At 38.5% G+C, this 12,466-nt stretch overlaps 1 protein-coding gene across 9 annotated transcripts in view; it reads left to right on the forward strand.

The window, feature by feature from the left end:
* Positions 1–12,466, forward strand: part of RBMS2 (RNA binding motif single stranded interacting protein 2) — a 94,441-nt gene that overhangs the window by 43,586 nt on the left and 38,389 nt on the right. For 3 of the 9 annotated variants that reach the window (XM_072655079.1, XM_072655081.1, XM_072655083.1), the window contains exon 2: positions 6,717–6,779. Coding sequence is in view for 2 of the 9 variants with exons in the window: in XM_072655075.1 (XP_072511176.1) it covers positions 7,942–8,007 (66 nt within the window). In the remaining 7 variants the exon portion in view is untranslated. Of the gene's footprint in view, positions 1–6,250; positions 6,598–6,716; positions 6,780–7,534; positions 8,008–12,466 lie in introns of those variants that run through there. The other 6 variants (XM_072655077.1, XM_072655080.1, XM_072655082.1 and 3 more) reach the window with 5 other exon arrangements.

The following is a 12,466-nucleotide window of genomic DNA, read 5'->3' on the forward strand; positions in this document are numbered from 1 at the left end:
AACTGTATTAAATTTATGCCAAAATACTTACAGAATCATAGAATTTTAGAGCTGAAAGGACTTCCAAGATTATCTAATCCAATCTATATTCATCTATATACAGGTTCCTATACATATGTATATATGTGTATACACACATTATATATCCCAGACAAGCTATCATGTAGTCTCTAAATACCTCCTCTGATTAGAACCTTCTTCCTGAGGTATCCCATTTTAATTGTGGACTTAGATGACATAATTTTTTTTATGGAAATAGACTTTAATTTCTTCTCAAATTTACTACCACCACCATTGCCACACCTCTTTACCAGAATCTTCTCTGCAACTACTACTAACTACATCCTAATTTCACTTCCATATCTCCAGGATGAGCATGTGTAGGTTTTGTAACATTTTGTAGGTTTCTATCAACATATTTCAAACCCTAAAGTTAGTTTGGGAAACGGTATTCTGAAGGGGCAAGATCTCTTTCTGCCCAGGAGGTGGCAGTATTTCTCCAAAGTTTCCTTGGGAATTGACTTCCTTGGAGACATATTAAAGTAATAAAAATGAGTCAAATCCTCTTTCGGCATAAAGCATAGCTCTATGAAGTAACTCTTAAGTAGATAAATGAAGAAAAATTCTAAATGCTTCTATTTGTGACCTATGATTGAACTCCCATTAATATATTATTGCCTGTGGAGCTGCATCTTTGTGAGATCATTCCATGTCTGTTATACTATTGAAGGACTACTAGCATTATGATATGGAAGTTGACATTTGGATAGTATTTTCTTTTCTCACTTAATAGTATTTTATTTTTTCCAACTACATGTAAAGATAGTTTTCAGCATTCAATTGTGTGAGATTTCAAGTTCTGAATTTTTCTCCCTTTCTCCCTCCCCTCTCCCCTACCCAAGAGAGCAAGCAATCTGATATATGTCATACATGTACAATCACATTAAACATGTTTCCACATTAGTCATGTTATGAAAGAAGATTCAGAACAAAAGGGAAAAACCACGAGAAAGAAAAAACAAAAAACAAAGTGAAAATAGAATGCTTCAATCTGCATTCAAACTCCACAGTTCTTTCTCTGTATATGGAGAGCATTTTCCATCACAAATCTTTGGGAATTGTCTTGGATCATTGTATTGCTAAGAAGAATGAAGTCTATTATCATTATTTATAGTATTTTGTTAATCTTAAACCTTTCATTCAGTTTGAGTTTCAGAGCATGGCTAAAATCTTTTAAAGGAGGGAAAGTAAATACCTCAAATCAATATTCCCAATTTTTCTCTTGTCCCCAAACTACACAGTGAGGTAAAGGGGGCAGAAATTGGTCTAGAATATCGAATACTATTGTGTAAAAGTATTGTTTTGAGAAAATAAGGTGTAAGTTAGAGAGGCTCAAAGACAGGAAGACCTGAATTCAAGTCCAACACACCCAGTACATATTGACTGGGTCTTTGATGGTGAACAAAATGTTTAATCTCTAGATGTTCTAGCCAACTCTCTCTGATTATAAATTGCAGAGAAGGTGCTGACCTGCATTGGTAGAGGTATTTTCTTCACCTGAGAATTCCCAGTATGGGTAAAATCACAAGTCTAGTCCCTAGCTTTATGGTTGTTTGTCTTTATATGGAACATTATAATTAGAAAACACTTAATGCAAGTTTTCTTATTTGATCTGTACAGAAGTATTATTATTGAGAGAAGCAGCATGGCAGAGTAAATAGAACAGTGAACTTGGAGTCAGGGAGAACCAAGTTCAGATCTTGTTCAGATGCATACTAGCTGCATAAGCCCAGGCAAGTCACTTAACGTCCTCATTTATAAAAGAGGGATAATGATAGCACCCACCTCACAGGGAAGTTGTGGAAATCAAATAAGATAGTAATAATATGTGTAAAATACTTTGCAAACTTTAGAACATTCTGTAAAGGTTAGTTCTTCTTACTGTTATTCCCATTTTATAGTTGAGGAAACTGAGGTTTATAGAGGCTCAGTTATGAGCTATCTGATCCTGATCAAGTCATTGACAAAACTGGCACTTAAATTTTCTTCTAGTCTTAAGTCTTCAACACCATATTACACCCCCTCTAAGTTACCAGTTGATATTCTTTTCAACTACAGCTTCTAGATATGATTCTGCCCCTTGCTCTATAGATATTGTCCAGTTCAGTCACTTAAATTTGAAGCAAAACAGAATAGTAGATCATTTTGGAAAAGTCATCTTTAGAATAAATAGGCAAACTTGTCTCCTTAGAATTACAAAATAATTTTACTCTTGCTCCTCATCCTCTTCAGTCTTGACAGAAGTCTAGAGAAAATATGTGTAGGATAGATTGACAATTGAACAGGAATCATTTTGTGATTCTTTGAAGAAAAAGAAGCAAATAAGTATCTTGCCCTTCCTCAATGTCCTATCTCTTCAAATCCTTGATACCCTAACTGAATGCAGTTTAGGGATCTCATTGGAACTATCTAGATAATTCTAATAACTGTGGCCAAACAAAAATAGTGACTTAAAGGACTATGAATTTTAGGGTATGGCCAAGAATAACAGCAATCACATAATTCCAGTTATGCATAGGGTGTGGGCCTTCTCTTTCACTTAATACCAAATTCTGGAAAGAGTCTTGGAGAAGTTTTCCTATATCCGTGATAGATTTGCTTTAGTAGACATTCTCTGCCTTTGCCTGGTTCAGAGAAACCCTGGCCTGGAGTTTTGTTTAGGAGTCTATTTGGTCATTTGTGTCAGAAATCTCTGGTTCTGAGGAGCTGGAAAGCATATCCACAGTGTGTGTAAACAGTATTGGTTTTATAGACTCTCAGTCCCCATTGGAGATAGAGCTATATAAAAGTCAATGACTTCCCTCTTTGAAAGTAAGGATTGTTTTACCCTTCATGTTTGTATCCGTAAGTCTACTACAGTACTTGGCCTATAGTAGTTGTTTTATAAATGTTGATCAAGTCCTCTGACTCCTCCAGTTTCCGTATTTTACTTGTTTAGATTATTTTGGCCATTATTTTGGTGGCCAGAAGAAGGCAGGACAGAGCTTTGTTTTATTGTAGGACACAGCATTTAAAAATTTTAATTGCATGAGGTGGATATGTTAATTTCTCCATTTCTTCTCTCCAAAGCCAAAATAATTTTATTTGAATCCTCTGTTTTGGACTCCCTTCCACTTTTGTGGTCTATATAAGCCAATCAACAGTAAGAAAGATAATCTATATGGAATGTCATGAACAGTCATCATCTTATTTACTATACGTGTTTGACCTCCCAGTACAGTCAGCAGCCTTCTTCAGGTCCATGAGCTATAGATCCAAATTGCCTCACTAACACTGTCAGTGGGCCAACGCAAACTGGCTGCATCTGACTGCTCCCAGACACATGTTCCACATCAGTCTGGCCCCTGTTGAATGGCTGGCTAGAGTCCAGCACATCTGCAGGTAATATAAGCTGACTTCTCAGCCCAGATGGAAAACCTAGGGGCCAATGGTGGGGTGGCAGAAATCATTACACAGAAGAAAAGTTTTTACCTAGCCCCCAACATACTCATCCAAATTTTGAAAACCTGTTTCATCCAGAGTCTCATTCCTAAGTATATTACTCTCCTTGGGAAATCAAATGTCCCCTAATTTTATCTGAGACAAACTCTTCTTTTTCCCAGGAGATATGCCTCAGATCTCATTTTTTTTTTTATCTTAAATCTTTAAATTTTTTTAAAGCAGTGAGTGAGGGGAACTGGTCAAGTTTTAAAACATGAACATGTGGCAGTCAAGGCAGAAGGGTGGTTAAGGGCTCTTATATTCAATATCTATCCTGTTTCCCTTCCTAGTGATGAGATTTTCCTCCTACTCCCAGAAAGCTGAAATTTATGCTGAGAATTCCCAAATAATTATCATTGCTTATTATGAGGCAGAAGTAGAGTAAGTAGGCCTATGTGGTCCCTGGATTTCTGTGTTCAGTTAAATTTAACAAGCATTCTTAAGGAACTGCTGTCGTAGCTAACTAATGAGAAAGGGACAGCCTTGAATTCAGAAAGACTTAAGATTCAAATCCTGAATCTGACACGTATTATCTGACCATAGTCAAGACAGTTAATCTCTCAGTGCCCCATGTGATTCTCTGATTCTCTAAAACTATTAGTTATGGAGGGGTAGCCAACCTATATCCTTCTGTAGTTGTAGAAAGAATTTTCACTTCAGGAGATGTCCCCACAACCAAAAAGTCCCATGCAGATCTGGGAGACGGGGGAAAGTATGAGGTGCTAAATTAGGTCCAGAGATAACAAAAACAAAAATAGTTCTTGCTTTCAAGGAGTTTGCATTCTGCTGGGAGAGGGGCTGAGGAAGAGAAGACATAATTTCTGCACAGCGAATTAAATGTAAGATGATTTGAGAAGGAAGAGAGTAAGAGAATACTGACAATTTAGGATGGGCTACTAGGTGGATAGCTCGCTGGGCTTGGAATCAGGAAGACTCATTTTCACGAATTCAAATCTGATCTCAGTCACTTACTAGATGTATGACCTTTGGCAAGTCACTTAACCTTCTTTGCTTCAGTTTCTTCATCTGTGAAATGAACTGAAGGAAATGGCAACCCCTCCAGTATCTGCCAAGAAAGCTCCAAATGGAGTCACAAAGAGAAGGGCATGACTGAAACTGAAAAAAAACAACAATTTAGGGGATCAGAAAAAGTTTCCTGTACAATTTGTTCCCTGAATAGAATCTTGAAGGAACTTAAGGTTTCTAAGAGAAGTAGGGGACCACATATGCAGAAATATAGAAGGAGAAGGCTGAGTAGACCAATTTGGCCTCAAGTTCATGAAGGAAGAATAACCTGAAACAAGTTTGGAGGGCTACCCTGGAGAAGGGTTGTGAAGGTCCGTAAGTGCTAATGCACTGAGGAACCCCTAAAAATTCTTGAGCAGGTGAATGACCATTGCTAGACCTATGCTTTAAAAAGATTGTTTGACCTCACTGTGTGGGATGGAATCTATATTCCACTTTTGTAGAATAGTCAAAATTTTCCTGTGCTTAGGATATAGAAACTTTTGCTTCCAAAGCACCAGAACTGGATTATAATATGCACATAGAAATTAAATCTTATTAGTTCAATTCTGCTCATTCCCAAGGAGACAGAGGCCCACAAAATAAAAATGAATTTACTTTTTCAACTGGAGTATGTCTGTTCATGAGTTTGCCTTGATTTTTTAAAAGGCATTTTCTAGTGAGTAGTGGCGGTAGTGTCTTGGAATTAGACTCTTCACTGTTTTTCAGCATTATAATACTAACCTGGAGACTTCCTTTTTTAGAATGGAATCTTCTTTTGTTCACCCTAACACTCCCTGCCTCCTCTCCCTTCCTTCTGCTTCTCTTCCCCATCCCTTCCCCGCCAACCCCCCCCCCCCACTCCACCCCTAGCCCCAGGCACAACATATTTAGATGAAAACTGTTTTTAGGTCTTGTAGGTCTGTACAGAAAATGAAATACAACCATATATAAATCTTGAGAAATCAATGGGACCTAAAGTACAGCTGAACAGAATAAGTTAAAATTAAATTAGAGAGATTGTTTGCTCTGTGGTAACAGGTGTTGCAACGGTGGAGTTTCTGCTTCACATCATTAAGGGCCATAACGCTAAAGCCACCAGAGTTTTTAGAGTTGAGAAAACTTTGGAACCTGAAAAGGTTAGGGTGAATGGTGATGTTTCTGAGAATGTATCTATAATATTTAATGACTGAGTGATGGATCAAAAAAATAATGGGACTGGCACATAAGTATAATTGGAATTGATCAGAAGAGTCTCATCAAATTGATGAATCACCTCAATGAGATTGGGGTGGGGTGGGGAATGTATCTTTTTAGAAGGATTGTAGAACTCTGTAAATCCTTGATGAGAGGATAAAATAAACTCTTGTGACTTAGTTCCCTATGTCTATAGCTGTCTCTAGGATGATTAGGGAATGAGTCTTCATATATTTGTATCCCTTACTCCCAGCTCTTACTAAATGTTGTTTGTTTAAGTAAAGAAGGAAAAAATGAACGTATTTTCTTAATGCAGTAAGTCTAAGAGATGTATCTGCCCTTTCTTTATTGCTGCTGTGGTTCCAGTCCTAGCTGATATTCCCACAGTTAGCCTGCTCCCACCCTTCCTGTGTCCCCAGAACTGAGCAGGCACTTCCTGTTCATTTCAAGCTGAAAGTTGGAGATTGGGGGTGGGGTATATGTGGATATTTCTTCTGCTCACTAGTGCTGTCTATCCCACAATCATGACAAAGAGGTAAGAAGAAAACTAGAATATGGACCAAGTCAAAAGCCAGGCAATCACCTGTGCAACTTGGGCTTGGTCATCTCCTCAGGAAAGAAAAGACAGGGATTAGGTTAGGGTATGCTCCAAGGTAACAGTTACAAGGGCTACAGGGTGGCCTTATGAAAATATTTGGAAGTGGCCCCTGTCCAGTTGGCCCAAGTAGGAGGGTACTGAGAGTTAATCTAGAATTCTCGCACTTCCCCTATCTAGTCTACAAGTGAAACTACAATTTTCTTTTGTCAATTACTCCTATACAAGGACATTCCTGTGAGGTTTGGGAACTGTAAGAGGTGAGTGTTGCCTTAACCTTCTTGGATCCTTGGCTGACAAAGTTCATATTCTGCTGACCTTCACAGGGGCTTGCTTACTCTCTATTATGTAATCTTGAAATAGTGATTTTTCTTCACAGTTTTGCTGACTTCTTGGAGGAGACACCTCAGACATATGAAAGTCAGTTTTGGCTCCAACTTTGGTGAGTATTTACTTGGTGAGATATTTATTCCTATTTTAACTACAATTTTAAAACTCTGGGCCAGGGGAAGTGTCAGAGAAAAAAGGATCAGTTTTTTGTTGCCAGTTAGAGACACCTCATTTTTGTGATAGAGGCTGGCCTGGTCTGGAAATCCTTGATGGAAGTAACTGTAGCTGAGCGTGAAGTGGCAATGGTGGGCATTAGGATGGCTGTAGTACATATCAGACAAAATTATCTGCCTGAGGATTTTGAGTTATTAAGTGGGAGGTGGAGCCTTTTTCATGTTTGGATCCTGGCCATTCTCTCTGCATATCTGCTCCTTTACCTTCTCTCAGTTTCTATTTTCTTACAGAAAGAGTTCGTGAGTTATTGGGGTCACTTTGAATATAAGGCATAGGAGAAGCCCTCAGCCACCTTGCTTTTCTCAAGATAGCTGTTGGCAGCCTGCTCCCCAGAGTTGTGTCCCAGTTGTCACCTATAAACTCAAGAAGCAACTCTAGTGAAACCCTTCCTTGTAGTTGAGTGCTTCCAACATAATGTACTTATTCTGCCCTTTTCCGTTTCAGAACAAGAACCTGGTCCCTGAAGAAAGTCTTAAAAGGAAAAGTATCTTGAAATAGTGGGGTCTAGGTGTAGAAGGGATTAGTATAACCCCTTCTTTCTAGAATTACATCTTCTCCCTCTGTTTTTCCTTTAAAAAAAAAAAAAAATCTGGGCATTAGGACCCAGTGGAAGTATCCCAGCCAGGCTCTGGGTTTACTTCCCTTGGTGACGTAAACCAGCTGCCCTAGCTCTACCATCCCCCCCTTTTTCTCCCCCCTTCTCCTCCTCCTCCTCCTTCTTCTTCTTTTTCTTCTTCTTCTTCTTCTTCCTCTCTCTCTCTCTCTCTCTCTCTCTCTCTCTCTCTCCCTCCCTCCCTCCCTCCCTCCCTCCCTTCCTTCTCTCCCCCTCTGTCTTCTCTTCCTCTTCTCTCCTCCCCTTCCTTTCCTCCTCCTCTCTCTCCCCCATCCTTCTCTCTCTCTTCCCCCTCCCCCTCTCCCCTCCCCTCTTCTCTCTCTCCCTCTCTTCCTCTCTCTCTTCCTCTCTCTCCCTCCCTCTCTCTCCCTCTCTCTCCCTCCCTCCCTTTTTCTCTCCCTTCCTGCTTTCTAACATTAAAGACAAAATGCTGCTATCTGTGCCTTCCAGGCCTGGGATTACGACTTTTGGCTATAACAAGAGCAACAAGAAGGTAGGGAAAAGCTTTTTTTCCCCCCAGAACCAAGCTACTTCCTTTTTTGGGATCTGGGAATGTCCTTAGCTGTAGCGTTTTGCTCTGAAAAGGGAAGGAGATTTCTGTTTGCCCCTTGCGTACTGTCCCCTCTTGTCATCTGGTTTAAGATTTCCAGGGATCTTCCGTCCCTCTATGTAAGTAAGGTCAGAGAGAGGTGGAGAAATTGAAATCAGAAATCAGACTTGCAAGTTTGTGTCTTTGTGGAATGAAGTAACTTTGACTTCCTGATGTGCCAGCACCCTATTGAGATGATCTGTCATCCCAGGCCCTGTCCCCCACTGACTGGGAAGGTTATTCTCTCCTTTTGCCTAACCATTTCTTCCCTGCCCCTCTCATCCCCCCATCCCCTCATCCCTCAGACTTTCTTATCATAGCCACCAATTTATTGAATAACTGAAAATATTGAGTCAATTTAGAACAGTTCTAGTGTTAGCTCAACATTGTCTTTAAGACTTTGATAACTACTTTATCCTGTAAGGAAGGTTTGGAGTGATGACACATCTCTGGTTAAAGCAAGAAGCCCTTGTAGCTTCTCTGGGTCCCAGAAGCCTGGGCAGTGAGCTCAGCAGGGATCCCTGGCAACCTTGTGGTTAACTCTGTGCTGTCAGTGGTACTGTGCCTGGGCACATGGGCAGTCAGAGGAGGGGTGGATGCGCATGCCCACATGACAGGCGGATGTCCTTATATGCAGTTTCTTGGTATTGTAGGGCACACAGTTTGTCTAGAAGGGACTCTGTACTGCAATGGGAACACGATATATACTCTGGGTCAGGACTTTGAAACTGCCCTCCAAAGAGAGGGATGTGGTAGGATGTCTTTTGCTCTCTTGGTAGAGAGTAGGGATGTTTGTGCCTTGCATCCCTCCCAGGCCTAGAAAGAGTCGCTCTACAGAGAATGAGATTGAAGGGGATTGAAGTAGGATTGAAGGGAATTTTGAAAGTTAAGGGTTCTTTTTACAGGTTTGACATTCGAGATGGGGTCATAGTAGGTGGGGTAAGTTACTGGGGTAAGTACCTGGTTACTTGGTTTCTAGACTAGAATGAATTGCTGAGTAGACATTAGAGTTAGTTAATAGGGTTAGTTACTATTCCCTATTTATCTTATTAGGAGGAAACATTGTGTAGCTATATTAGGAAATATTTGTTGATGTATTGAAGATCATCTTGAAAAGAGGGCAGAGATTATATCCATCCTTCCTTTTTCAGTTCATATAAGCTCATTGACAGTATCCTTTGTGGTTTGTCTAAGTTTCAAGTTACACCAAAACCAGTACTGTAATTGATTTTTAAAATTGGTTGGTGCTCATATTTGGGGGCTCTTATTTTTGAATCCACCTAAAATTATTTCCTTGCCCTTGTCTAGCCTTTCTCAGAAATAGGCTGTTATGTTCCTTTCTCGGTGCTCCACTTTGGCCTAGGAGGTGGCCTAGGAGATGAGATTTAAACCCTGAAATGCATCCCTAGAATTTGAAGATTCTGAATAAAAATTCAAGGAATATACTGACCAGAAAAGTTTAGAATGGAAATGTTATAACCATAGAATGGAAATACAGTAACTTTTAATAGTAGTCAAAAACTCTTTTAGGTTGTTGACATCATGTTGACATCTAAGAGTATGTGCACCAACTGTGCACACATGAATCACTATTGGTATGTATGAACATTTATTCGTGTGCATAGGTCCATGACTGTCAGTGATTAAGTACATTTATACTTAAATGATATATGAACATTATTGTGTTTCTGTATTTATGCAGGAATTAATAGCTGTGTGGGGATTAATGTACTCAAGTCTTTGTGTTGGGAAGTGTATGAATGTTTAGGGATGCATTTGTTTCATTTTATCTGTGCATTTTTATATACAAAGTTTTAATGGTGTTGGTAACCCACATGTCAGTTCCAGTAAAAGCTCATTGACTCTCAAGTACCACATGTTAACACAGGTCCTGTGACCCTTCCAAGATGTTTAAAATATTAAAACAAAAAAGCAAACTTCAAATTCCAACCTTGCAGAATGATTGTAAGTATCTTCTGCTTTCCCTAAATAAGCAGAATTTACAAAATAATTTACACTCTATATGAATCATCTTTAGTTTGTGTAAATTAAAAAAAAATTGTTACTGTCCTCTTCTTGGAAGGCTACTATTTTATACCTTAGTGGAGTTTGTGGAAAACTTGTATTTGGAAAGGTGTTTCTGTATTATTTAAAATTAAAGGTCAAGTCAACAAGTATTTATTAAGTACTTTCTATGTGTCAGGCACTATGCTAAGTCCTACTGATACAAAGGAAGACAAATTTGTATGTTAGGAAAATATTTGCATTTTAAATATCAGAAAATTTATATAGAGGAATGTGCATACTTATGAGCACCTAACCACCATGTTGTTCTGATCCCTTTTTTGAATGGTGTTTAATATTTATTAGATGTTTAAAACATACTAAATACTAGAATGAAATGAATATAGTCCCTTCATTTTTCTGACAGCTTATTTTTGTGGGAGAGTGGAGGAAAAGAAACTTCTTTTTATATGTCATATTGAGCCTTTTTTTCTATGGAATTAGATCAGCCCCTGACCAAAGGAAAAAAAATATAAGTTTTTCCAAGTGGGACTTAGCAAAATAATTGAATGTGGCACATTTCCCCAGGTCCATTTTAATGGCCTTCAAATTGTTCATGACTTCTTCAAAAAGAATGGCTGAGGTAAGCAGACCAGGGTACCAGGATGTAAAAGCTATTTCTTCACAAGTATTTAAAGGAGTTGCTTCTTTGGTGGTTTAAGAATAGGTGAGACTGAAAGAGGAAATGTTCAGGACTAAAGGAATTTCAGACTTGTAAAGGGTCTAGCCACGCCTTCACTGACATCATTTCCCTGGCATGTGTTATTGTAATTTAACTCGTTGTGGCATCAACAACCATTTCCTTAGGAGAAAGGAAAACTGATCAGTTTAACTGGAGAAAGTTTGCCTTTCATCTGATATCTTGCTTAATTTTCAGTTTCCTTCTTAATGTGTAAGAATATCTAATGGGGAAGAAAAGTTGGAGCTGACTTGTAGATGTTCCCCAGAGCCTTGCTGTATTAGAGAAATCTTTCAGAAGAGGTCAGAACAGGGATATTGTTGAAGGGAAAAGAGGCATAATTGTAATAATTTTTTTCTTTTAAAACAGGAAGAAGTTATTTCCTGTTTTTGTTTTTCCACTTTTTCTTCTACTTGCCATCATCACACCAAACCCAACAGTACTGAGCTCAGAACTCTTGGTCCCTACGAGTTAGATCTTAGTCTGGGTCAGTTGACCTTAATAAGACTGTACAGTAGAAAATCCTCTGCTTTAAATCAGAATAGACCTGGGTTCAAACTCTGCTTCTGGCATTTACTTGCTGTGTGCCTGTGGGTAATGCATTTAGCTTCTACAAGTATGTTTCATCATCTGTAAAATGGTGATGAAAATCTCTGTAGTACTTAGGTTGTTGTGAAATTAAAATGACATCATATATTTAAAGTATTTTTTAACATATAAATTGATATATTACAAATGGTCTAGAAGTATCAGTTATTATTTTTATTCTAAATTTCCACCGCTATTAGGCCTTCTGTCTCTCACCAGCCAGTATAATAGCTTCCTTATTGATCTCCTTCCAGTTTTTCAAATTAACATTCTTAATGTGCAACTTTGATCACATCACTTCTCTGTTAAAAAAATATAAAAAAGCCTTCAGAAGCTCCTCACTATCTACAGAGTAAAATCCAAACTCATTAGCTTGGCATTCAAGGCCCTCCATGATTTGTCTCCAACACACATTCCTGCATATATCCTATGCTGTGGCAGGATCCTCAGAGCAACTCAGTGCATTCTGGCCTCTTGAGTGTATTCCCTTTGGAATGTGCCTTTTTGTTAAGATTTTTATCTATCCTTCAAGGCCCAATTCAAATGTTGTCTCCTCTGTGAAGACTTCTCTGATTTCTTCTCCTTGCCTTTCTCTTTTAACTCATATCATTCTGCCTTGTATTATAGTTCTTTTTATATATGCCTTGTTTCTCCTGGATTATAAGCTTCTTGAGGGCAGGATCTATGCCTTATTTCCCCCACAGGACCCAGTGTAGTTTCTTGTATACAGTGGATGCTCAATAAATGTTTGAATGAATAAATAATTAAGGTAAAGTTGTAGGATCCCATGAGGGTCCAGTTAGCTTCATAGCCACAAAATTCTATTCTTAATTCTGATAAACTATTTTGAAAATGTACACTATTACTCACAAAGGTGGTTAGGCAAGAATATGGATGAATCTTTGCAGTTTTGTTATTGGTATAATAATTACAATGCTGACTAGAACTTATGTGTTAAGAATGAGTCAGAATTACAGATTTTTTTTTTGAAAAAAGCCATCATATTGTTACTCGGTGCAATTGCTTTATGTT

This window comes from Notamacropus eugenii, chromosome 3 (genome assembly GCF_028372415.1).
Source record: "Notamacropus eugenii isolate mMacEug1 chromosome 3, mMacEug1.pri_v2, whole genome shotgun sequence".
Taxonomy (NCBI): domain Eukaryota; kingdom Metazoa; phylum Chordata; class Mammalia; order Diprotodontia; family Macropodidae; genus Notamacropus; species Notamacropus eugenii.